This window comes from Psammomys obesus, unplaced genomic scaffold (genome assembly GCF_907164565.1).
Source record: "Psammomys obesus unplaced genomic scaffold, mPsaObe1.curated_primary_1811, whole genome shotgun sequence".
In the NCBI taxonomy this organism is placed as follows: domain Eukaryota; kingdom Metazoa; phylum Chordata; class Mammalia; order Rodentia; family Muridae; genus Psammomys; species Psammomys obesus.
The window spans coordinates 5,798,152-5,820,787 of record NW_026592776.1 but is presented as its reverse complement, the minus strand read 5'-3'; the positions used below and the strand labels follow the sequence as shown (position 1 = coordinate 5,820,787).

At 38.8% G+C, this 22,636-nt stretch overlaps 2 protein-coding genes across 6 annotated transcripts in view; both read right to left on the bottom strand.

Annotated features, from left to right (window-relative positions):
• The window catches only part of Asb11 (ankyrin repeat and SOCS box containing 11), a 31,580-nt gene extending 23,839 nt beyond the window's left edge, over window positions 1–7,741 (bottom strand). For 2 of the 3 annotated variants that reach the window (XM_055615770.1, XM_055615771.1), the window contains exon 1: window positions 7,561–7,741. In XM_055615770.1, coding sequence (XP_055471745.1) covers window positions 7,561–7,741 — 181 coding nt within the window. Of the gene's footprint in view, window positions 1–6,503; window positions 6,598–7,560 lie in introns of those variants that run through there. The other variant, XM_055615772.1, reaches the window with a different exon arrangement.
• A 5,340-nt stretch (window positions 7,742–13,081) lies between these two features.
• Piga (phosphatidylinositol glycan anchor biosynthesis class A) overlaps window positions 13,082–22,636 on the bottom strand; it is a 14,286-nt gene continuing 4,731 nt past the window's right edge. The window contains exons 1-5 of one of the 3 annotated variants that reach the window (XM_055615768.1): window positions 22,023–22,597; window positions 19,443–19,575; window positions 18,433–18,565; window positions 18,109–18,315; window positions 13,088–15,387 (exon numbers count right to left, since the gene is read on the bottom strand). In XM_055615768.1, the coding sequence (XP_055471743.1) occupies window positions 15,121–15,387; window positions 18,109–18,315; window positions 18,433–18,565; window positions 19,443–19,575; window positions 22,023–22,065 (783 nt within the window). In that variant the 5' untranslated portion in view covers window positions 22,066–22,597 and the 3' untranslated portion in view covers window positions 13,088–15,120. Of the gene's footprint in view, window positions 15,388–18,108; window positions 18,316–18,432; window positions 18,566–19,442; window positions 19,576–22,022; window positions 22,598–22,636 lie in introns of those variants that run through there. The other 2 variants (XM_055615767.1, XM_055615769.1) reach the window with 2 other exon arrangements.

Genomic DNA, 22,636 nt, shown 5'->3' with positions numbered 1-22,636 from the left:
TATATAATTGTTGTTGTTTTGGAGTTTTTTCCTTTGTTTTTATATATACTTACATATGTGTGTGTGTATAAAGGAAGAATGGAAGGATAAAATATAGCTCAAAGCTTTCTTTGATCTTGAGTGGGACTCCTTTGATTGAAAAGATATTATTAAACCAGTTAGCTAAATATGAATGCAGGACTTTGGCAGAGGAGTGGGAATTCTTCATACTTATCTTGTTGTTCTTCTGTTAAAATTAGTTCCAGAAAATAATTTTTAACCAAGAGAAATAGAGGTAAAAGTTTTGTCATCTCATACTCCTGCTATGATTGTGAAATGCTTTTATAATAATGAAAAAACACAAAAGCATTTAATATGAACAAACATACTGTATTTATATATCTCCATTTATTTCTGAGTTGGTGCAAAACTGTTGAGTGTGACAGTTTACTTAAAGGGGAATTGTTTCTCACTGTACCACTCTCTTTTCTCCCTCTAGTGATTGTCAAGGAATAACCAAAATGGAGATGAACTATTTTTGAAGAAAAATGGGACCTTTGTAAGAATAAAGGTGTGGGAGGACCACCCAAGTTGGGGAGAAGTGTGTAGGGTGAATTTGCATTGCATTGGTTCTTAAGGACTCCCAAACTAACACATTCAAACAAATTTACCCATGAGCAAAGTGTAGCCCACAGCACTCCATACCAGCAAAACAGAAGACAAATGGTAATAATGGACATAAACTGGAGAATTGGACTTTTCAGTCAAATTAACCAAGAGTTTTTTTTTTATTTGTTTTACATACAATTTATATCATGTGGACCTTGCTTGGTAGCCACCATGACAATGTAAAGTGAATTCCGAGACATGGCTCATTTAGCATTCTTTTCTGTGTCCATGTTTTCATGTACTGAATACTGTAGCATCTCATACCATGTCAGAATATAAATACTATTCTACTGATGAAATGGTTAATTTAGAGGACAAGCCAGGCTGGTAGACAGAGTATTTCTAAACCTCCTTGAACATCTCTTTCCATATCTTTTTTTTTTTTTCATTTTTGTTTGTTCATTTTTTGGTTTTTTGAGACAGGGTCTTTCAGTCCTGGATTCACTTGTAGACCAGGCTGGCCTCAAACTCTTTGAAATCAGCCTGTCTCTGCCTCCCTGGATGCTGGGATTATAGGAATGTGCCACCAAGTATGGCTGCTTGCATATCATCTTTAGTCTCCCTTTCATACACCTTCATCAAAGTCCTTGGCATGTGTGCTTTGGACACGTTTGGAAGTGAATACAGGCGCTGGGGGTTTCAGGATGGGCTTTACCTACATTAGCAGCTCAGCAGCCTGAGCAATGGAAGCAGCACATCTTCAGTGTGGCTTTGGCCTTCTGTTCTTCTAACAATAAGTTGGCTAGACCCGGGTGCCTGAAGAACTACAGGTTAAGTGTTTTTACTCTGAAGATCAAAAGCTGGAATACTTCAAAATCTAAAACTTTCCGAGTACTGATACAACACTGTCACACATAGACTATTCCATCTCATGAAACTCAGATTCATGCCCCTAAATTATTTTAAATGTTTCATGAAATTTCATGAATGAATTTGGTATTTAAGCTATGGTTCCCTCTCTCAAGATATCAAATATTCTGAACTCTGGAAGGAAAAAAAAAAAAAAACCTAAAATCTAAAACTTCTAGCTCCAAGAATTTCATGTAAGGGAGACTTGACCTGTAGAGGTAACCTATTCAAACATAAAGAGAAGATTTAGGCAGCCACTCACTCCTAAAAGAACTGGTTTAGGATATCAAGATGATCTGATTTTGTAATTCTTCAAACTTGCCTCTGTGTAGGCTCTGAACTCCCTCCCTGTGAAAAACAAGAGACTTAACCGCATCCTTTAGCCAATTCCAGACTTTCTAGTAACTTTCCATTATTTATCAGTCCCATTAGACCCAACCCCTAGGTGGTATCTGGATAATCCACACAAACCCAATGCTGAGTGAAAGCAGCCCTAAACAAAGATGCCTGCACTGTAGGGTTCTGTTTCTGTCAAGGAAAGAAGGTGTTAGGAGTCAAATGCAAACTGAGGAGAGGTGGGAGCTGATGGTTACTGGGCATGGTAGGAGCCATACCTAGGCTGGTCTCTCAGGCAAGAGTATTGGCCCTCCTTGTATTTACTAAACCCTTGTATACTTCTCTGTAGTCAGATCTTTAAAGAGACTCCACCCCCTTCTAAACTTGTACCACCACGCATCCCTCCACACTCCCAGCAGAGAGCATAGCTCTCTGCTCCATCAAGCAGCTAGATACCCAAGGACAGCATTCTATTCCAGGTGCCAGTTTCTCTGGTGCTTTGAGGATGAAAAGAAGCAGGGGGACAGGGAAAATGAGTCCCAGTTACCTGGAAGAGGCAGCCAGTCCCACTCACTGGGCGTCAGCATGTCACAGGATGAGCTAGCATTCATAGTACTCCTACCCACCACACTGGTGAAATGAAAATTAGGACACCAGAATTGACTTTTAAAACATTGGATTTGGCTGCCAGGCTCAGTGGCACATGCCTGTAGTTCCAGAACTCTGGTAGGCAGAAGCAGGTGGATCTCTGTGAGTTTGAGGCCGACATGCTCTACAAAGCCAGTCCAAGAAAGCTAAGGCTACACAGAGAAACCCTGTCTGAAAAAAAACAAAAAAAAAAACAAAACAAACAAACAAACAACAACAAAAAAAAACCTGAAAACAGAAAAGATTAGATTCAGTACATTTGACCAAACTGGTGAAAGGAAACAATCAAACCAATCAACCCTCCAGAATTTTTTTTAAACTTTCCCTGTAGCCATCTTACAATTTATAGAAAGGAAGGGACAAAAACTTGGGAACACGAACATTCAAACTGTAAGAGCTGGATATTATCTCCTCCCAGGAGATGGTTCTGATGCCACAGTCTCTGACAGAAGTCCCTCATTTTGGACTTTCTTGGGGAAGGGTGCTTTCAGTGGAATGACCTCTATCATTAAATGCTGCAGATTTTCTCTGGTCATGTGAATCTTGCACCATCAGGTCTGCTCCTCAGCTGCTTACTTACCCATTGACAGTTGCCTACATCTTCTAGAATCTCCTCATCAATGCGGTATCCTAGCATGCCCCCAACTCTCACCCATGATTCTGAGGTAACCTGTGCCATCTGCCACTTTACAAAGAAAGAGGGAAGAGCATTGCCTTGGGTTTCTTCCTCACTTGATTTCTGTTTTGCAGCTCCTTCTCCGTGTCTCACCCCCAGGTTGTATAGGACTTATTCACTTAGGCATTTGCTTAAGTGGGTTCTTACCTCCTATTTCGAGCACCCATTCTCTGTCCCTTGCCTAAAGCCTCATGGCCTCTATGAGAGATGGGGAGGGGGAGTGTTGCTATATGCATTAGAACACCCTGAAATGAATGACAACCACATTGCTGTCTCCTGGCTAGTAAGCATTAGAAAAACAAAATCCCAAAACCTGGAGTAAGTAAGGGCTTCAGAAAAGACTTTGCCCTGGTTTTGAGAACTATAGGTTTCTAAATTCTGCCTATCTTGGTGCTACATTCACTTGTATTGGACACTTTTGGCATCATGTTATCTCTGCTAAGAGAGTGAAATAGGTGCTGGGAGAATAAGAAGCTAAGTTGGAAAAGTGCTGACCTAGCATGCAGGAAGCCCTGAGTTTGCTTTCTGGCACTGTATAAACAAGAGAGGTGGAACATGCCTTATGCCAGAGAAGGAAGCCTAAGGATCAGAAGTTCAAGGTCATCTTTGGCTACATAGAGGGTTTGAAGACAGTCTCAGCTGTCTCAGGAAAAGAAAATGGCATTGTGGTAGACACCTGTTATCCCAACACTCAGGAGGCAGAGATCTCTGAGTTTGACACCAGCCTGGTCTACATAATAAGTTCCAGGCTAGTCAGAGCTTCATAGTGAGACCCTGTGAAAAAAAAGTACAATAAATTTGCTGTATTCCCAACTGGAAAGAAAATCACATTGCAGGAACTAACTTTTCCTATTCCACTGTTGCTGACTGCCCCCTACAAAAGACCTGGAAGGGTTTTTACATGGCTATGCTCCTGAAACTGTCACAATGAAGGTCCCCTTATTTTTATTCTTGTTCCCAACACAGTATCTCATATGGCTCTCAGTTTGCAAATAGGAGCAAATTGAAAGAAATTAAGGATTAAAGGTTCTGGCAGATTCAGGATTTTTCCATTGTTTTCAGTAAATATGTAGCCAAGCTTACCAAGTGCATGAATACTTAAATAGGACTCAATCGCTCTCTTTGAGGGCACTCTATTTTTACTTCCTTGGCACCCTGCCTGGGTCACAGGGCTGCAAATACATTATAAAGATAGTTTACAAACATGTTCAGTCCTGATGAGGTGTACAGAAAACACTTAAGTACTTTTTCACATCTTCCTTCACATCTTTCAAACTGTGATTTGTATCTCTGGTGCTCAGGTTCTTTGAATAAATTTCATGACAACTCCCCCCCCCCAAGTTATTTCTTTACTAACAAATCTATTCGGATTGAATATGTTGAAGTTCCAAGAATTCAAAATAAGAGCCAATAATTCTTTTACATTTTTTTCAAGGATGTTACCTTGTCAAATTTTGACAAGAATGTGAGATAATTCTAGAAGACTGCTTTTTTTACAGTCTTTGGTCCCCACGGTATACAATCTTTGTTCAAGTTTTGAAATCATAGAGAGCAACATCTGTGGCATTTATCAAAGGGAACAAAAGTCATAGATCTCATTTCTGAATCAAAATAACGATAAAAACTTAGAATTAATAAGATTTTAAGAAAATGGAGTACATTGGGAAGAAAGCATTATAATAAAAATTCTTAAATACCTAAAATGTTGTAACATAATGAAGTTAATGAAATATTCATTAGAACTTCATCTTCTGATCAGAAGATGAACTTTAGTCAGTGATCTGTGTTAATAAGTCTCCTTTGAACCCATTAGGGGCAGAAGAAGTGAGCTGCAGGTGAAGCTGAAAGTCAGAACATCTGCTAGGAACTGTTTGTTCCTACTTAGAAACAGTCAACAGGAACCTTTGATATTAACTGAGCAGAGGTCAGTTAGGCTGAGATTTAAAGAAATAAGGAAGAAAATAATTAAGGTAAAAGGCTAGATAGGTTCTGGAACAACAACAACAAAAAGGAACAAAAGAGAATACTGAAGTGGAATGGACAGGAGTCAGATGGCTGTCCAGTAAAAGTCCTTTGAAACAGAAACAAATGACTTTGAACGTAGCACTTGGAAAATGAACTAATGTTTTAGCCTTCCCTTAAAAGTTGTTTCATTTTTCCTTTTTGAGAGAAGATTCTACTACAAGCTCATATCTGCAACGGTAAAATGTCCCAACTTCTAAACCCCCCTCCCAATTTTATGTCTATACCTTTGGCAGCAAACATGGCCAGAAATCATGTTAAGTAATTTGTCCTTTTTATTTGTGTTTTCATTTGGTTCAAATGTTTACATACTAGAAGAGAAGAACAATTTTGCCTTGAGATGAGAGACTTTCTAAGTCAGTTCACTAACTTACTGAGTAACCATCATATATTTTCCCAACAAACCTTTGTCTGACAAATGAACTGCAAAGATGATTTTTGGTTTGAGAATAACACTATCACGAAATCTTATGTTTCTGTCTTGTCTTGTTTTGTTTTGAGGCAGTGTCTCACTACGTAGCCATGGTTATCCTTGAGCTTGGTATATAGACCATGCTGGCCTCCAACTCACAGAAATCCACCTGCCTCAGCCTCCCAAGTGCTGCAATTGAGAGCATGCACCACTACACTTGGCTCACAAAATCTTGCTGTTGCTTTACATGTGTAATTATAAACAATGTAAAAAGAACAGTTTAGAATCATGGAAAATAAAGCCCTACTATTTTGGGCATGTTAGTGCCAGTTTATTATAGAAAGACTTATCAAATCTGAATATACTATCATACATGTGAGAGATATAAGGACACACACACAAATATATATATATATATATATATATATATATATATATATATATATATATACACACACACAAATACACTTACATTTATATGAAATAAACTAGGCTTACATCTGTTAGTCTCACTACCACCCATTTTTAACAGTATATGAAAATGGGCACTGTCCAGGAGCTTGAACAAGATGGATGGCCTAGACTGAATAAGTCTTTTACAGAGATTTAAAATCCAAAGCATGCTTGAACAGGTTCTGAGTACTCTAACACCCTTAGAAGTATACTTCACTAAGGACCACAAAGACAGGAGCCATGCACAGGAACAACTAGAGGAAAACTTTTACACACTCTGTCAGCATCTATCCCTGTTAGATTTTACCTAATTCAAAGCACAAAGATGTTTCTGTACCTAACAGAACATCAAATGCCAGAAAGTCCCTGCCCAAACTATTAAGTCAAAAATACCTTTTGAGGCCATGATTAATTTGAAACTAAAAGAAGCATTAATCTTTTCACACCAAAATTACATACCTCCCTGAAATGTGTGACAAATATAATCCCCAAAAGAAATCTCTTTCCACAGTCCAGGCCTTCGGACTCCTTTGTTACCAGCTAGCTGAAGCATTCTGATGCTCCCTCTTTAGAGCTCTTGTTTCTTTATTTAAGACACTGATGTCTAGCCTTTTTTCAAGCGGTCTAGGACACTGAAATCACAAAGTATGGCTATTTTGAAAGAGACACTTGGATGCAAATTGAAACAGACACCAACCAACTAAAGAATGATGCAACCCAGGAACCCCTGTGCACACTGAAAACCCATCAGGCAACTCTCAACAGTTTTATGAATAAATCCTCCTCTTCCTCAGGGACGTCTTCCTCCTCCATGAAGGGGCAGTCCTAGCAGTGTGAGCATAACTGCTTCAGTTGTTATTGCAGTATCTCCTTACAATTAAGGAGAGTTGTTTCTTGAAAGAGATCTAGACTGACCTCTACAGAGTATGAGACTTTCAGATGTTTTATGTTTTACCAAAGTCTTAGCAGTTTCATATTGTGGTAACAACCTTTGTTTTGGGTGCTTTCTGTGGTGCCACTGGCATAGAAATGGGTTTAGTGAGGGATTTTCTCTGATAGTCAATCAATTCCATTTGCAAAGGACACCATGATACGTATAATACAGGATGCCACACTGCTTTTCAATCAAATTAATTGATCATTGAATTTCCCAAGGAAGTCTTCCTATAATGCTCTTTCTGGTTAGTTGTACTGAAAGTGTTGAAGAAAATAATGCTAATAAGAACTCTTTTGGTTAGTAGAAAGTCTCTCAAAATAGCCTCTAAAACCTGCTATTCTGTTTTACTTCTTCAACAATAATAGTGACTACAACTACCCACTTCCAAGAAAATAATGCCGAAGATCCTTCACAAATTGGTGCAGCAAACATCATTTTCTATGTTAAGTGAAAGGTACATTTTCAAACTACCCATTCAGCACAAAAGTACAAGGAAATCTTACCTTCTAGAAACACTATTCATATGAATTTTCAAGGAGGAACTTTTGAGGTGCTGGGAATAAATTCAAGTCTTTTTACCTGACAGTCCACCATAGATCTCTTCTGCTATCCTAGCTGCCTCTTTTCTGTTTCCTTTGACGATATAAAAATGGGTTAGGAGAGCCAAGAAAACTTTAATTAAAAGCTTGAAGAAAAAAAATGTTGCAAACACTGTAAGAAAAATGTTTTTAAAGCCATAGAAAACCGGACCATCTTCCATTTTGGCTTCTCCTCAGCTTAGGTTCCTACCGCTGCAAATTTTTACTGAGTTATAATTGGCATCATATGACATCTATTTTAAACCTCCTAGCACTAAGTGCTCCTGTTTCCAAGAACTCTGTCTGTAGGTTCTAATCTAACTGATGTGGTGACTCGGTATGTTGATATTCACGGCAATGTTAACTCCCTTCTAAAAAGAAACACTCTGTGCTATCCTGGAGGCTAGCACATGGCTCAGAAGTGAAGAGTGGATTTGACTCCCAGCACATGGCAACTTTAGAGCATCTGTAACTGCAGTTGTAGTGGATCCAATGCTCTCCTCCTGGCCTCTGTAGGCACCAGGCCTGGACATGGTACACATATACACATGGGGGTAAAACACCCATCCATGTTAAGATAAATAATAAAATAAAGATTTAATACTGGACATTTATAACCTATACTGGATTTGATCAAAACACATTAGCTGCATGTACAGAAGTCTCAAGAAAAATTAACGAATTCCTATCCTAATCTCATTTCCATTTTCCTTCTAAATCCTTATTTATGATATAGTATGTTGGAAAACAGGATTGGAAGGATAAAAGCAACTTCTACATTGATGCAGCATGAAAGCAATTCCCTTTCTCACATAAGAAAGAGGGAATACACTGTTTATCAGTACACATCACCACTGTTTCTCACAGTTACTGTTCTTGGAGGTATTTTATTTGCTTTTCATGTGGACATTTACAAAGAATTAAGCCCAATTCTTTCATTATTTATTTTTATATTAATTATAGTTTATTCACTTTGTATCCCTCTTTTCCTTCCAATCTCACCCTCCCTTTTTCCCTCATCTCTTCCAATTCCCCTCCCCAGTCCACTGATAGGGAAAGAGCTCCCTCCTTTCCATCTGACCCTAACCTATCAGGTCTCATCAGGACTGGCTGCATTGTCCTCCTCTGTGGCCTGGCAAGGCTGTTTCTCCTCTCGAGGGGGGGCGGTGGTCAAAGAACCAGCCACTGAGCTCATGTCAGAGACAGTCTCTGTTCCCATTACTAGGGAATCCACTTGGATACTGAACTGCCATGGGCTTCATCTGAGGAGGGGTTCTAGGTTATATCCATGAATGGTCCTTTAAGCCCAATCCTAAACTATGACTAGACAAAAAAAAAAAAAAAAAAAAAAAAAAATCTTGGCTTCAAGATAATATTGAATAACAAGGTGTACGTTGCATGTTTCTCCTAATGGCATTTGAATGTGACTGAAGTGCTGAGATGATTCTGGTGATAAGATAGGTACTAAGGTGACACCTGTGACAAGTTCCCTCAGCAAGATTCTTTCTTGATCATTCAATTCTGTGTGAACCTTCAGTGAAGATGGTGGCAACTCCTTCAGAAGGATGTGGCCTATCCTTGATAATGGAAGTGTGATAACAAAATGGATGAACGCCATGCCCAAGCTTACAGGTGAAGTCATAGATTCCATGAATCGGCCTCTTCCTTACCTGGGCAGTGTTTGCTTATGAGCTGACCAATACAAGTAAAGCTGATTTGTTTTTAATCTCCCTTTCTAGCAAGTGTTTTTCTTTTATTCTTATTTACATGTAGATTTTCTAATTTTATAAAATCTACTGAAAGTGCAAGTGTATTTATTAGTTGGGGTTCTCTAGAGGAAAAGAACTTGGAGAATGAATCTCTCCCTACATAGAAAAGGGCTTTATTGGAATGTAGTCCAACTAGTCCAACAATGCCTGTCTACCAATGATAGGTCCAAGAATGCAGCAGTTGTTCAGTCCACAAGGCTGGATGTCTCAGCTGGTCTTCACTATATGCCAGAATTCTAGGCTCTAATGCCAGTGAAGAAATGGAGTTACTAGCAAAACAGTAACAGGGCAAGCAGGCAAAGAGAGAGCAAGTTTCCTTCTCTCATGATCTTTATATATAGGCTGCCAGCTTGTGTAGCCCAGATTAAAGGTGGATCTTTCCACCACAAAGATTTGGATTAGAAGTGGGTCTACTCACTTCTAATGATTTAATTAAGAAAAAAAGATCCCTCACAGGTGTTCCCAGCCATGTGGGTTTTAATTCACTCCAGATGTAGTAAAGCTGACAACCAAGAATAGCTATTAACTTTCCATCACCTAGGTGGGAGAAGCTCAGGAGGATGAACACCTCCCTTCAAAAACATTGGCAGTCAACAGTTGTGGGGTGGAGGGAAGAATGTCATTTTGTTCAGTGGTGTAGCCACTGGTAAGTTGTGATCCAATAACCTCCCACACAGCCACATTTTTACAGGCAAATATAGTTAAACTCAGAGGGTTACACACACACACATAAACACACAGACATAAAAGGAGGGAGGCTTGGCGAGAAAGGTTTCAGTGGGAAAGGAGAAGAAACAAGAGGGTAGTAAGGGGCATGAAAACAACTAAATTTCATCATGTTGATATATGAAACAGCCAAATAATAACAAACATTTAAAAATTTCCCCTGAATTCAGGGCTGGAAGGATGGCTCAAAAGTTAAGAGCACTGGCTGCTCTTGCAAAGAACCTGGGTTCAATTCCAAGCACCCACATGGTGGCTCATAATCATCTATCACTCTAGTTCCAGATCAAATACCATCTTCTGGGCTCCATGGGCATCGTTTATGCAAGTGTTACATAGACACACATGTATGTAAAACATAAAATTTTAAAAAATATAAAAGTACTTTAAAAAAAGATCAAACAATTCTTTATATATACTAGATATGAGTACTCTGTCAGATATAGGGTTGGTGAAGATCCCTTCCCAATCTGTAGACTGTCGTTTTGTTCTGACGACAGTGTCCTTTGCTTTACAGAAGCTTTTCAGTTTCATAAGGTCCCATTTATTGATTGTTGCTCTTAGAGCCTGTGCTGTTGGTATTCTGTTCAGGAAGTTGTCTCCTGTGCCAATGAGTTCAAGGCTCTTCCCCACTTTTTATTCTAACCGATTTAATGTGTCTGGTTTTATGTTGAGGTCTTTGATGAACTTGGACTTTAGTTTTGTGCAGGGTGATAAGTATGGATCTATTTGCAATTTTCTACATGTAGACATCCAGTTAGACCAGCACCATTTGTTGAACATGTTGTCCTTTTTCCATTGAATGCTTGTGGCATCTTTGTCAAAAACCAGGTGTCCATAAGTGTGTGGATTTATGTCAGGGTCTTCTATTCGATTCCATTGATCCACCAGTCTGTTTCTATGCCAGTACCATGCAGTTTTTTAGTATTGTTGCTCTATAGTACAGCTTGAGATCAGGGATGGAGATACCTCCTAAAGACCTTTTACTGTAGAGAATTGTTTTAGCAATTCTGGGTTTTTTTTTTGTTGTTCCATATGAAGGTCAGAATTTTTCTTTCAAGGTCTGTAAAGGATTGTGTTGGTAATTTGATGGGAATTGCATTGAATCTGTAGATTGCTTTTGGTAAGATGGCTATTTTTACTGTATTAATCCTGCCTAGCCATGAGCATGGGAGATCTTTCCATCTTCTGATATATAAAGAACTAAAAAAGTTAAACAGCAAAAAAATCAAGTAATCCAATTAAAAAAATGGAGTACAGAGCTAAACAGGGAATTCTCAATAGAGGAATGTCGAATGGCAGAGACACTTAAAGAAATGTTCAACCTCATTAGCCATCAGGGAAATGCAAATCAAAACGACCCTAAGATTTCACCTTACACCCATCAGAATGGCTAAGATAAAAAACTCAAGAGACAACACATGCTGGAGAGGTTGTAGAGAAAGGGGAACCCTCCTCCACTGCTGGTGGGAATGTAAACTTGTACAACCACTCTGGAAAGCAATCTGGTGCTTTCTCAGACAGCTAGGAATAGTGCTTCCTCAAGATCCAGCTATACCACTCCTAGGCATATACCCAAAAGAGTCTCAAGTACACAATAAGGACATTTGCTCAACCATGTTTGTAGCAGCCTTATTTGTTATAGCCAGAAGCTGGAAACAGCCCAGATGCCCCTCAGTGGAGATATGGATGCACAAATTGTGGTATATCTACACAATGGAATATTACTCAGCAATAAAAAACAAGTAAATCATGAAATTTGCAGGTAAATGGTGGGATCTGGAATAGATCATCCTGAGTGAGCTATCCCAGAAGCAGAAAGATGCACACGATATATACTTACCCATATAGACATATAATATCAGATAAACTACTAAAATCTGTACACCTAAAGAAACTAATCAAGAAGGAGGACTCTTGCTAAAATGTTCAATTCCTATCCAGAAAGGCAAAGAGGATGGACATCAGAAGGAGAAAAGAGGGAACAAGTCGGGAACCTGACACAAAGGACCTCTGAAAGGCTCTGCCCTACAGACTAGCAATGCAGATGCTGAGACTTATGTGCAACCTTTGGGCAGAGTTCAGGGAATCTTAGGAAAGAAGTGGGAAACAGTAAGATCTGGAGAGGACAGGAACTCCACAAGGAGAGCAACAGAACCAAAAAATCTGAGCACAGTGGTCATTCCTGAGACTCATACTCCAACCAAGGACTATGCATGGAGATAACCTAAGACCCTTGCACAGATGTAGCCCATGGCAGTCCAGTATCCAAGTGGGTTCCATTGTAATAGGAACAGGGACTGTCTCTGACATGAACTGATTGGCCTGCTCTTTAATTACCTCCCCCTGAGGGGGAAGGAGCATTACCAGGCCACAGAAGACAATGCAGCCACTCCTGATGAGACCTAATTGACTAGGATCTGAAGGAAGGAAAAGAAGTCCTCCCTTATCAGTGGACTTGGGGAGGGGCATGCATGCAGAGGGTGGAGGAGGGAGGGAACCACAGGGGGGATACAAAGTGAATAAAATGTAATTAATAAAGAATAAAGAAAACATATACGAAGCAGATGTAAAAAAAAAAAAAAAAAAGATCAAACAATCTTCCATTGTAAGGCAAATCTGAACATGAATGAAAATGACTGCTTCCCAAAAGTGGGGAACACTAAGCGTTGTAACTAAAGTCAAAATTCAAACTTCTTTTAAAACAGCTGGCAACATACAAAGTATCATTACGTAGTTCACACACAATAGTGTGTGGATGTATTCATTTGCCTTTTGTGATAACTGACAGTGAAAAACAAGGGCTTATTGGAATCAGGAAACAAAGGTACAATTGAACTTGCTATTTCAAGAATACAAAAGAGCATATATTCTAGAAATAAAAGATGACAGAGTGGTGCATAACACAAAGGATACTTCCTGTTTTACTAATAGACTAAGCAACACATTAGATCCACTCAGAAGAGGGGGGCCTGTTCTACGAGTTACACCCTGTCCAGAAAATAAGACAAATAGAGAAAACTATTAAAACACCATTCTCATTTTTATTATTGGACATGAGCATGTTTTAACAGACTGGGATCATGTGTATGATTGCAACCTCAAAAGCAATACAGTGTCTTTTCAACAAATTCTGCATCCATGTCAATTTCACTTTCAAATAAATATAGTTAGCTTTCAAATGATTATAATTAGGGTGGAACAGCATTTCCATATACTGACCAGTGCAACACTGACAGTTAGAATTAAGGTATCCAGGGAGCCTGAAAATGGTTTTTTTTAGACAAATAAGTATTTTCATTTGCTCAAAAAGGAAAAATAATTTTAATTCATAAATTACACATTTATAGACAAGAAAAAATTAATTTTCAAATGTATTGTCATCTTAAATAAAGAACAATTAAAGTATTTAATGATGATTTTGACAAAAGTTATTAGAAGCAAATATGAAAGAAGAAACAGTAATGTAGAGTGAATAAAGCAAAGTGTTACACATGCCTCAGTCTACTGCAAATATTGGCACTGTTATCTGTAAGCCTGTCCCAGTGCATAAAGATTCAAATAAGACTGAATGATTTGGACCAGGTCATCTTTTTCCAATAAAAGCCCTAATTTCTCTATTTTAAAAATTACTCTCTAGCATTTGTGTTTCCCTAGAAACCAAACACAAATATATCTCTTTTATACCAGTGGCAACCAACTAATAGGCATGTTAAGATACTCTTTAAAAAGTTTTGCAAATGTCATCATTAAAAAATCCTGTACATAATTACAATACTGACAGAATCAAACACCCACAAGCGCCTTGCTGCTTTTATTTTAGTCCCTTTCCCACAAAAATAACATGCGAAAGAGCTCAAAGATTAATAATAATACATATCGCATATAATTTGGGATTTAAAAACCCATGGCTCTGGATAACTGTGATTACGATTGAGAAATTCCACCCACAAAGAGACTGCACACTCTGACAATTTTCAGACTTGATACGCTATAAATAAACTGTTCTGGAGGAAAGCCTTTCCACACACTGGCAATACTTATCCAGGATTAGCTAGACCACAGTGACTGGAGGGACTGAACTTCCATTTGGAGGACAGGATAGCAGCTGGTTTTGAGATGGCACACCTCTTCTGTTCAGCTCAGAAACCACAAAGGCGTTTACGGAGGACTAAACTGCACTACAAAAGCAGAGGCTTGGCCTACACTAGCATCAACAGTGGTATCGGTCAGTCCATAGAACTTGAAAAGCAACATCTCTTCACACTCAAAGACAAGAGCTCTACACACACACACACACTCACACGCTCAAACACAGGCATGCACACACGCACGCAGGAAGACAAGGGCTCTTCCTAGGAGAATGCATAAAACAGGTTCAGAGAGGTACTTGGGAGTATGCCAGCGATGATTTCCTGACATTCAGTAGCCTGAGCATTTTGGCATGTTTGCTGTTTTACCACTTCTTGTTAACTAGTCCTTAGGCTTGAGAGCCATTTAGTTCAACTTTCATACGTAGCAGGTGCTCCAACATGCTGGCAACCAAAGAGGTGATCTTGCTCAAGAAATCAGATTACATGTAACCCTTGAGTGGACACAGTAAGTGTTGAAGAACAATACTTCAATGTCCAATGAAGGATATGTGACCTTGACTTAAAATGGATCTCATAATTGTTGTACCTCCCTAAAGAAATCTTGTAAACATCTGGTGAATTAATGGTATAACGTTAAAAACTGGCCAAAAAAGATCCAGAAACGTTTGGCCTTTCAGCACCCAAAGCTCCCAAAATATAATGTTAAAACATCTGTGTTAGAAGGATCTCAGTAATCTGAAAAATGTCATACCTGAGTGGCTGAACCATTATTCCCTAAATTTTAAAGTGCAAGGAGTTTTCACACTCAGGAATTGCATAAGTATTTATCTTTTTTCAAAAAAAAATAGTGAATGATACAGAGGTAGCCTAATTTACCAAACCAACTCTAAAACCCAAAAATAAAAGAGCAAAATTATTTTCAAATGCTAACAGGACTATTGCAAGTGTGTAAGACTTGTTAACTTGGGCTTGCTTCTACCTGCTTTTGGATACTTTATCATTCTCATCTCTTTTCTTATCACAAGGACACTGAGGAGGCCAAGGTCTCCTTGGCCCGCTAGCATCTATTGCAACATCAATGCTAGAGTCTGGAGTTATCCACCGCAGGAAAATGAGGAAGATATAGCTGAGCACAGCCAGCAAAGCAAAAATGTAGCCTGTCACTGGGCCACAATGAGAGATGAGCCTTTTCAATCTCTTGTGCATTGGCAACACAGTTTCCTTTGATACATGCTCATACACCTGGAAGAGAAAAAGTGACAATGAACACTCTGTTGTCATATGCCTGTAATAAAGGGTGGCCAGTGACCTACACTGACCCAAGAGCATCTGGCAAACATGTATAGAGAGAAAGCACCCATGTTTGCTATTCTTTAGCATAGTGCTTACCATTGACTTAATTTGGGGCTAAACACTGAGTGACAGAGAACAGGTGACAGGAAGCTGATTACTAGAATAGCCAGGTGCTGTAAGGCCACAAATATTTTTCAGTAGACATGCTACTGAATTGGTCCAATGCCTTGACTGGTTGGAGAAAGCTCTCACTGATGCCTAGCAGACAGCAAACACAATTACAGCACTGTACTGCTGATGGATGGTGATACTACAGAGCAACAGCTTCTACACTACAAGTAAGGCAGGGAGATGACAGAGAGGCTGAGTGTCAGAGCAGATGAAAACACTGGTAAGGAGAACAAAGTGGATTGTGCTAAGAACCAGGATTGTGTTTTGCGGAACACTGCTGATCCCACATCCTGGTAACATTAGACATACAAAGTGTTTCCCTATGAATTCAAGAAAGTCAGAATGATCAGTGCAAGTCCTTCTGAAGGTCAGTGGAAGCATATGTTAACTTGGTTCTTCAATCCTAGGAACATTTTAAGTACAAACATTTTAACCAGAATGATGTTGAGGCTGAGGCTGGCGGACTATAACTGGAAAAACAAACTATCACAGCCAGAACTCTAGTGGTTTTTTTTTTTCCAGACAGGGTTTCATGTAGCCCAGGGTGGCCTCAAATTCACTAGGTTAGGTGAGGATGGCTTGAACTTTTCATTTTATCATCCACCTCCAGAGTGCTGGGATTACAGGTATGTGCTACCATGTTCAACTTTCCAATTTCTTTTCTATGTAACTCAGTCATAGAAGGAGCTGAAAAGGACCAAAACGTCCTTAAGTTAAAAGACAAAATAACTTGTTTGTCCATCTTTACTTGAGGTTAATTAATTTATTATCTTAAGTGATAAATAATTTACAAATATAAAGAGAACATGACTATTATAAATGAGGATTTACTTTTTTCCTGGTTGGCTGGCTGGCTTTTTGAGATAGGGTAGCATGGAACTAGTCTAGAATTCACTGTACAGGCCAGGCTGGCCTAGAACTCATGGTGATCCTCCTGCCTCAGTCTTCCAAGTGCAAATCACCATGCTGGATGGATTTTTTTCCTTTTTCTTTCTTTCCTTTTCCTTTCTTTTTTTTTTTTTTTTTTGGCAAATGTATACTATAAATTTGCAGAGAATAGAAACGAAAACACATAACATGATTTACTATTACCTCAAAGAATAACTACAAGAAAAAGTATTATTACAAAAATGCTAGTTAGCTCCTTTTAACATAGACTGATAACCTGCCATCACAATTCTTTGCTGAGTTGCTCATCAACAATAGCTTAGACTTTGGAAGTTTATATGATGGCAAAGTCAAATCACAATTTACAGAGCTATGATCCCATATCAGGGTGGAGTTCAATATCACTGAAAAAACCTGTTTGGCCAAATATTCCTGCCAGCCATAATCCAAACTGCATTTCTGTTCCACAAGGGACAAGTCAAAACTTAAGAAGTGGTTGGGGAGGTAAGGGGACACAAGGATGGAATATGTAGTCTGAAGAGGCTATCTACATGATTCTGACATGTTCCCCCACAGAAAACTGGCAACTTCCGGGGGGGGGGGGAGAAGTAGCTATTTCATAAGTTGATATGAATCTTCAGTGAAAGTTATGTCTGTTTCCAATACCTCTTATGTCAATGAAACATATATGTCCATCTTTAGAAAGAGATCTCAAATCGAGAACTTGTATCTAAAACCAAGAAAGATTCTCTAGGCTGGAAACCCATTGCTCCACCATGTTTAACAACAATAGCATAAAACTCAAGTCTAAACTATGACCCTTCTCCATGCTCTACTCGGCTGTCTTTCTGGTACAGGATTTCTACATACTAAGAAAGTGAGTCATTTCCTGCAGCTTGGCACACGATAACATGTGGAAAAATGAAGAAGCAGATGAAACCAAGGACCTAACAGATGAAACTGAGTAGAATAAATGTTACCTGAGGCCAGAATAAAGAAGCATTTTCCTCTCTACAAGGTCTGTTAGCCAGGTATGTGACCTCTTGGAAATTTTCTGTGGCTGCTTTCTTACTGGTTGACTATTTGTTGTTATTTTCACATATATTTTGAATTCTAATATAGTGTCAATGAACCTAAAGGTATGACCATCCTTGATGGCAGAGTATCAGTCATAAGGAAAGGCACTACCAGAGTTTCAGAAAGTAGTCTGAATTCAACATTTGCAACTTCCAGAGGCACTGTAATCATCTATCCATTTTCTAATAGGCCCTATGTGCTACAGAATTAGAAACAGCTCCAACACGATAATTTTACTTCTCTTTTTGCTTCTAACTACTAGGACTTTTAGAACCTTTTGTGATTTCTTTAGAAAGAGTTTAATGAGACTAGACTGTGTTGTTACTATTTTCAGAGGCCGGGAGCAGTGACTTATGTAGAAAAGTAGGCAAGCATGTGCATCCAACCCGACGCATAAGTAATTACTCCTTTTCATTTGGAAGGACTCATACACTTCAACCAAACACAAAGGGCAAGCTTGTATGCAAGAGAAAGTAAATGTGCATGCAGAACATCAAGGGATTTTGGCAATTTTTTTCTGATCACTTAACATACTTTTTCAGTTCTCTCTGCCACATTCCGCCAGGTGTAGAAAGTCTTTACTACATTGTGGATGTTTTCTGGAGCTGGCAATGTCCCCGACTTCACTTGGAAAATAGCTTTTTCAAGCCCTTCACACAGAGACTTTACTGAAGGCTCACATAAAATAATAAGACTTTCTGGAAGGACTTCAGGAATCCCACCAACTTTCGTGCTGACAACCTTAAGAAAGACCAGAGAGAGCACATCACCTCTCGGGAAACGCAAAAGAAATTATCCATATGGCATGTACTTCAAACACAGAATCCTACAAGAGAGCCCTTAAAGAAAGACTTTTACCTGCAAACCACAACTGGCGGCTTCCACGATTGCCATGCAGAATGCTTCAGTGAGGGAGGTGTTAAGAAAAATGTGTCCTTGAACTAAGACATTCCTAACATCCTTGTGTTCTAAAGCTCCCAAAATTTGCACCCTAAGTTTTACAATGAAAGAGGGAGAAAAAGCGGGTTAAAAAAAGTTATGCCTCAAAAAAAAATTTTTAATTTCTAAACCAAGTCTGTTATTTATATCACTGTTACTGGTACTAATGTTTTCCACCTCAAAAAATTAGATAGGGCCACACTACAACGTAACAGAAACAACTTTAGAAACCTGTTGTGTTAAAGTTTATACAATGCAATTTCAACATCTCCAAAACTAGCTTGTGTTTAATGAATATTACATTAATCTTTTGTTTTGTTTCAAGACAGGATCTCACTATGCAGCTCTGGCTGTTCTGGAACTCACTTCGTAGACCAGATTGGCCTCCAACTCAAGAGATCCCCCTGCCTCTGCCTCCCAAGTGCTGGGATTAAAGGCATGCTCTACTATGCCCACTGAATGAACATATTACTAACACATTCATAATTAAATGTTAAAAGTATTGTTTCTAAATGGGGAAAAAAACTTTTACAATCAGTACCTCACATATACACACATTGTGTGTTAAAGGAATTATGGAGGAAAAGAGATATCCAAACCTGTATGTGCACAGCAATTTACGTGACTGGATCATTACGTTTAAATCACAAGAAAAGGTGACTTGGAAACCTGCAATCATTTGCAGCCAAAGTTCTTCCTGCATCCATGTGCCTCTCATTCTGCCTCTACCAAGTCAATATTCAGCTAATGGACAAAATTTGTGTATTTTGTAAGCTTTCTTATTTGATATAAACTCACAAAAATATGCCTTATAGTTATATGCCTTTTATAAGTAGAAGCAAGAACACACCTAAGTCAGGCATGTAGTCAAAAGCAAACATAAACAACTGCCATTTGCACACCCACAGTAACTTGGAAGCCATTAATACCTGTCATGTAGTTGGTATCTTTCCCGTACTTCTTCCAAAATGATTCTCTTTGGTCCTTCTCCTCCAATTAGGAAATTTAATTCTTGGTATTTCTGACAGAGTTCAGGTATTATACCACTAAGCAAATCAGTCCCTGAAATTATAAGGTTGAATATTGGAAATATTAATATTTCACATTAAAAAAAAAACTCATCAGAGTCACTGAGAATCCACTTGTTTTAAATATCAACCACTGCTAAAAGCCAGAAGGGGGAAATACTTACCAACTGCCATTGGTTACCGAGTACAACACTTGAAGATACAGGTTCTGACATGCACTGCCACATACCCAAATCATGAACAGTATGTTTCAACTTTGTATCTTTTAAGTCATTCACTTGTTCATACCGCCTACTTTGAAAAATGGTATTTAATTAAGATAGTGAAAGTTTCCATTAGCTTTCTCCAGAGCACACAGCCAAAATGAAATCTAGGTCTCACCCCAGGTCTTTTTCTGTTTTTAAAACCAGCCCACCCTTTCATCATGGCCGAGAAAATGCAGACATAAATACCTAAAGTCCAAGGTCTCCAGCTATAAAAGCCAACAGGTCTATGATTCCACTTCCTGCAACAGGAAGGGGCTAAGTAACAGTCTACCCACTGACTTCACTTTGTTCACTGTGCAGTTTACACAGAGAATTCACTGTTCTTCAAAATGAACACCAGGAAATGAAGGTGGCGGGGCCTTGACTGCACAAGCATTATACAGTCCATAGACCTAAGGCTACTGCTTACCTTAGAAACGAAAATGTTTCTCGTTTTTAGAAAAGGAAAGGGCTTTCACTTACCATACATGCATAATCTCAGGGGACATAAAGCAATAGAGTAAGTCAAACCTACTGGTATAAAGAGTAGCTATTTAAAGCCACAGCAACGCTGACACTATTTGGGGATTTAGTTCATCAACAATTATACACCATACACAATTACAAACCATACACTCAAAACTAAACATGAAATAATCTATTAAGCTGAGTTGATTCCATTAAGAACCACACACACATACATCTGCATAGGCACACAAACTGCATTTTCCCCATCAATCCTCCTCAAAATAGGCAGACCGTTTATAAAGAATGGTGGGAGAATACAGGTTCATGTGGATTTTCTTTTCTTTTTCTTTTAATAGATTACAAACCCACATCCTCTTTCATTTTCATGAATTAAGTGTGGCTAGTGACAAATCCCTATAGATTTTCATTCAGTATTCTTTTTATACAGCTACAAGCAACAGTCAGACACTGGCTACGGTTTTGAGTCACTGCCCAACCATATTACCCTGCAAACGCTCTGCATTTCACTGCAGGGCCTCAGTTTGTACTCTCAGAATGGCTGTCCAGATTCTTTGAAATGACCACTGGGGATTCAAAGAAGTAAATTTCATGAATTCTACCTACACTCCAGATAAAGGGAATCCCTTTATTCTTTACTTTAAGATGCTGAACATATAGACAAAAACATCTTATCTCTTTTATGTATCTTTTTTGGTTTTGAGACAAGGTTTCTCTGTGTAAAAGTCCTGGTTGTCCTGGACTCTCTGTCGACCAGGCTGGCTGCAAACTCACAGCAATCTGCCTCCCTATGCCTGAGTGCTGGAATTAAAAGCGGGTGCCATCACACATAGCTGTATCTGACTTCTTTTGGAACATTGTTGCTTGAAGCTTCTGACAAGATAAACCATAACAGAATAATTTCTTCCACAGATTCTTTCCTTAATAAGAAACTTAGCTTTGGCTATTGTGAATGCTTCTGGAAGGTGTTCTACGTCTCTGGAAGGTGCTCAGAACTTAGCCACTTTGTACAGTCACTAACGGATTTTCAAAATTATTATATACACCAAAAATACATTCAACATAGGTTTTCTGAATGATGATGCTTCCCATTAGCTGAGTAACCAGGAAATGGCTTAGTGACACTTAACATTTAGCTTCCACAATTTCTCCCCTTTCCTCCTTTAAAAGAAAATATTCTTCATTAAAAAAAATAAAGCAATCATAGCTGCTGACAATGGCTACATGTACTGAACTCCTAGTTCATTCACAATCAACTTCAAATGCACTGGGCCCTTTAATCCTGACAAAATCCTTATATAAAACGAAGCCAGTCAGTACCATCAATGTTTGATTATATATTCTAGTAATAAAGCAATTTTTTTGCCCTCCTTACTATAAAACAAACAAAATCCAAAAGGTTACTGTGGTTAGATTTGAAGAATCTAACACAAAACGTGACACACAAAAAGACTACCAATCACAGTCCCATAAAGCAGAGAGAAACCACCTCTGTATCAAATTGACTTTAAAGCACAGCCTAACCATGTTTTCAAAAATGTTCAATTAAAATTAATAAAAAGTAATTCAGACAACTACATAAGAAAGTAAATACTAAAATAAACAGTTGTATAATATATATATAAATAAAAATGTTCAGCTCTGTTCTAGGACAACCATGGCCAGACTGAGGGTAGGGACACAAAGAGACCTTAACTCAAGAGGTGGACTCTTGTTTGCAATCTATTACTTACTTGGGCGAGTTACTTACCCCCTCTCAGACTGTTTCTTTGTCTGTTACATGCAGATAACATCTACACTACAGTTGTCTGGGCAAGCGAGGTACTGTACCATGCACAGGCTTTAACAACTGCAGAATACAAATGTTGTCATTACTGCTAAAGCAAGCAGCTGGGGGTGCCTGCACACACAGAGAACAGTGAGAAACCCTGACTAGATGAAAGATCAAAAACCAGCCTTTTCTCTACAAAAGCTGGGCAAGGAGAACATGGCTTCATCCTCTCAATCTACTTCTATGGACCTTGGAAATATGGTCCACTGAACATCTCCCAAGGGAACTGGCAAATTAAGAAGGAATGGACCATTACCATAACAACTCACATTTGGGCCATAGATGTGGCCAGTCCTCCTCATGTTACATATTGCAGGGTGCCTGGCCAATGGAGAAGGTTCAGTAGATACCTGCTGAGCAACTGAACTGAAAACAGGAAAGGACTGGGCGGTGGTGGCATATGTTTTTATTCCCAGCACTCAGAAGGCAGAGAAAGGCGGATGGATCCCTGAGTTTCACTCCAGTCTAGTTCACAGAGAGAGAGTCCAAGGACAGCCAAGGCTACATAGAGAAACCCTGTCTCAAAAAAAAAA